Raw genomic sequence first — 3527 nt, 5'->3', positions numbered from 1 at the left:
ACTTATGTCCACTATGGCAAATTGCATATCATTTTGAAGCCCTGGATGTTAACTTTCCAATGCTGCTAGAGCCGCCTCATTTGGACCTTTGTAGCTCAAGTTATGATCAATTTAGTACCGAGAGGTCAGGGCTGGTAGCTTTCCAAATCTCATTTCTTCATGGTTTCTTCCCTTTTGCGTGCTCTTCTCCCCACTTATCCAACCCATGCTTGCCTTGAAAACCTAAAATCACTTAACAACTACATCAAGGCACCAAATGGGATTAAAGTGAATAAAATTAACTAGCATTAAGCACAAAAGAGCATGTTTTCATATTTAGGTATAATTTAGGAAGAAAACTCAAAATATATCAGAAAATATGGACTCATCAAGAGCATACACCTTTGAAAGGTTGCTGGGGCATTGCATAGCCCAAAGGGGCATCCTCTTGTAGGCAAAATCTCCAAATGGACATGTGAAGGAAGTTTCTCTTGGTCCTTGGGGTCTACCACTATCTGATTGTATCCAGAGTATCCATCTAGAAAGCAGTAGTAAGCATGGCCAGCCAATCTCTCTAGCATCTGATCAATAAAGGGGAGAGGAAAGTGATCTTTCCTTATAGCATCATTCAGCCTTCTATAATCAATACACATCCTCCACCCTGTCACTGTTCTTGTGGAAATGAGTTCATTCTCCTCATTGAAGATGACAGTCATGCCACCTTTCTTTGGTACCACTTGAACTGGACTCACCCAAAGACTGTCAGAAATTGGATATATGATTCCAGCATTCCACAACTTCATCACCTCTTTGGAGTTGCACCACTGGTCTTGAGTCCTCTTCTAGCAGGATCTTGTGCATGCAAATGGCAGGGCTTATGCCCTTAATATCATCAATTTTCCATCCTAAAGCTGTCTTGTGAGCTTTCAACACTTCAATCAGCTTTGATTCATCTTCCATGTTCAAGGAGGAATTAATGATTACTGGCAGGGTCTCTTCTCTTCCAAGAAATGCATACTTGAGATGAGGAGGGAGGGGCTTCAATTCTTGCTTTGGCACCTCCTCTTTCTTGCCTTCGACAGAGATTTCATCTACTCTTTCTTCTATGACAACTTGTTCTGCTTCCATTTCTTCTTCTTGTTCCTCCTGACTTTGGGCTTCAAGTACTTCCACCAAGTCTTCTATCATTTCCACTCTCATATGATTTTCTTTCTCAGGGGGATATTGCATGGTTTTAAAGACATTGATGATCATTTGTTCATCATGCACCCTGAGGATCATTTCTCCTTTCTCTACATTAATGGTAGCTCTTGCTGTGGCTAAGAAAGGTTGCCCCAAGATGATTGAGTTGTGTCCCTCTTCTTCCATGTCCAAGATTATAAAATCAACAGGAAAAATGAATTCTCCAACTTTCACCAATAAGTTTTCTATAACTTCATTAGGTATCTTGAGTGATCTATCAGCCATTTGGAGTGATATTCTGGTAGGCCTAACTTCTTCTATTGCAAGCTTTTTCATTAGTGAGAGAGGAATCAAATTGATGCTGGCACCTAAATCATAGGGAGCTTTTTCCAAGGTCATGTTGCCTATGGTGCATGATAGGATGAAGCTTCCTAGGTCTTTGAGTTTTGGTGGGAGGCCTCTTTGGATTACAACACTACACTCTTGGGTTAGGATCACTGTCTCCTTTTCATTCCAGCTTCTCTTCTTGTTGATGAGTTCTTTGAGAAATTTTGTATATAGAGGCATCTGCTCCAATGCTTCAGCAAGTGGAAGATTGATTTCCAGCTTCTTGAAAACCTCTAGGAACTTGGGAAATTGCTGATCTTTGAGTTCTTTCTGTAGCCTTTGAGGATATGGCAGAGGAGGAGTGTAAGTCTTCACTACCTTCTTCTGCGATTGTGGTTGCTCTTCCATGACTTGTTTCCCTTTCTTTGAAGCTTGAGGCTCTTCCTCCTTCTTATTGGACGTCTCTTGATCATGCTTGTCTTCCTTTATTTGCTTCTTGCTGCCAATGTCATTCTCTAATGTTCTTCCACTTCTAAGTTGAATTGCCTTGCATTCTTCCTTAGAGGTGTGAATGGTGTCACTTGGTAGTGCATTGGTTGGTCTTTCAGCTACTGTTTGCTTGGACAATTGTCCAATTTGTCTCTCTAGATTTCTCAGTGAGGCTTCATGGTTCTTGTTGGCCAATTCTTGATGCTTTATCATTTTTTCCATCATCATCTCTCTAATCACAATCAATCTTGCCAATTTCTTGATCTAATTGTCATGAGAAGAGTTAGAGCACATTTCTCTCATTCATAAGCCACACCAACTCTCAAGATCTCAATTCCTCCCGAATAGTGTAATTCAAGAGAGAAGTGAAGGATAGAGCTCCAATTCTAATGCAAGTGATTCCCCTTCCAAGGCTCACACAAGCATTCACTGAATTAAACCCCCTTCCAGAGTGAGTAATTCACAATCAAAATAGAAGATATCCAATAACTACACAAATGAATAGAGAAGAAGAAAAATTTCATTGATTCACCAGAATTACAATAGAGTTCCTCCCCCTAATGAAATTGGAGTTTAGTTCATCATTGCTCTCGTACCAAAACAGAAAAAAATTGCAGAAGATGAAGAACAGAAAGAAAAATAAAAATCAGATCTAAAAACTTCTAAAACTCTAAAAAATTTCTAAAAGGAAGAACTCAAAGAAGATCTGCCAAAAAAAAGTCCTAATGAAATTAAATTTCCCTCTATTTATACACTTTCTAATTCAGTCATCAAGTGCTTAGAGTGGGCCTTTTGGTCTTTGATGAAGTGGGTCAGAAAGGGTACTTCCATGCAGCATCAGGAGAATGTAGCGTTCCCAAAGAAAGCGTAGCGCTCATTCACCAACGCGTACGCGTCCTGTGATCATGCGCGTCCCTTGCATTTTTCACCATCGACGCGTATGTGTAACACATGCGTGCGCGTCTATACTATCTTCAGCCTCAACCATACTTGCGCGTATCATGAGCGCATCATGCACGCGTGTGCATCCCTGGGTAGCGTTCTTTAAGTGAGCGCTACGTTCGCGCCATGAGCGATTGGTGAACGAAATTGTGATCATCAACAATGGCTCCAATGACTTGGTAGCTCTCACACGTGAATTACACTTAGTCACAACTCCGCACAACTAACCAGCAAGTGTACTGGGTCGTCCAAGTAATAAACCTTACGTGAGTAAGGGTCGATCCCATAGAGATTGTTGGTATGAAGCAAGCTATGGTCACCTTGTAAATCTCAGTCAGGCGGATTCAAAGTGATAGTGGTTTTCGGAAAATATAAAGAGATACTTAATTAAATAATAAAGGATAGAAATACTTATGTAAATTCATTAGTGGGAATTTTAGATAAGTGTCTGGAGATGCTTGTCCCTGTTGGATCTCTGCTTTCCTACTGTCTTCTTTCAATCTTTGTCACTCCTTTCTATGGCAAGCTGTATGTAGGGCATCACCGTTGTCAATGGCTACATCCCATCCTCTCAGTGAAAATGGTCCAAATGCTCTGTCACAGCACGG

The 3527-nt window shown here is 40.7% G+C and overlaps 1 protein-coding gene across 1 annotated transcript; it reads right to left on the bottom strand.

Annotated features, from left to right (window-relative positions):
- Positions 1-741: 741 nt before the first annotated feature.
- On the bottom strand, positions 742-2190 carry LOC130934115 (uncharacterized). The gene has a single exon (XM_057863705.1). The coding sequence runs from the start codon at positions 2188-2190 to the stop codon at positions 742-744; it is 1449 nt and encodes a 482-aa protein (XP_057719688.1).
- Positions 2191-3527: the final 1337 nt, after the last annotated feature.

This window comes from Arachis stenosperma, chromosome 6 (genome assembly GCF_014773155.1).
Source record: "Arachis stenosperma cultivar V10309 chromosome 6, arast.V10309.gnm1.PFL2, whole genome shotgun sequence".
Classification (NCBI taxonomy): Eukaryota; Viridiplantae; Streptophyta; class Magnoliopsida; order Fabales; family Fabaceae; genus Arachis; species Arachis stenosperma.
This window is presented reverse-complemented; position numbering and strand designations above follow the sequence as displayed.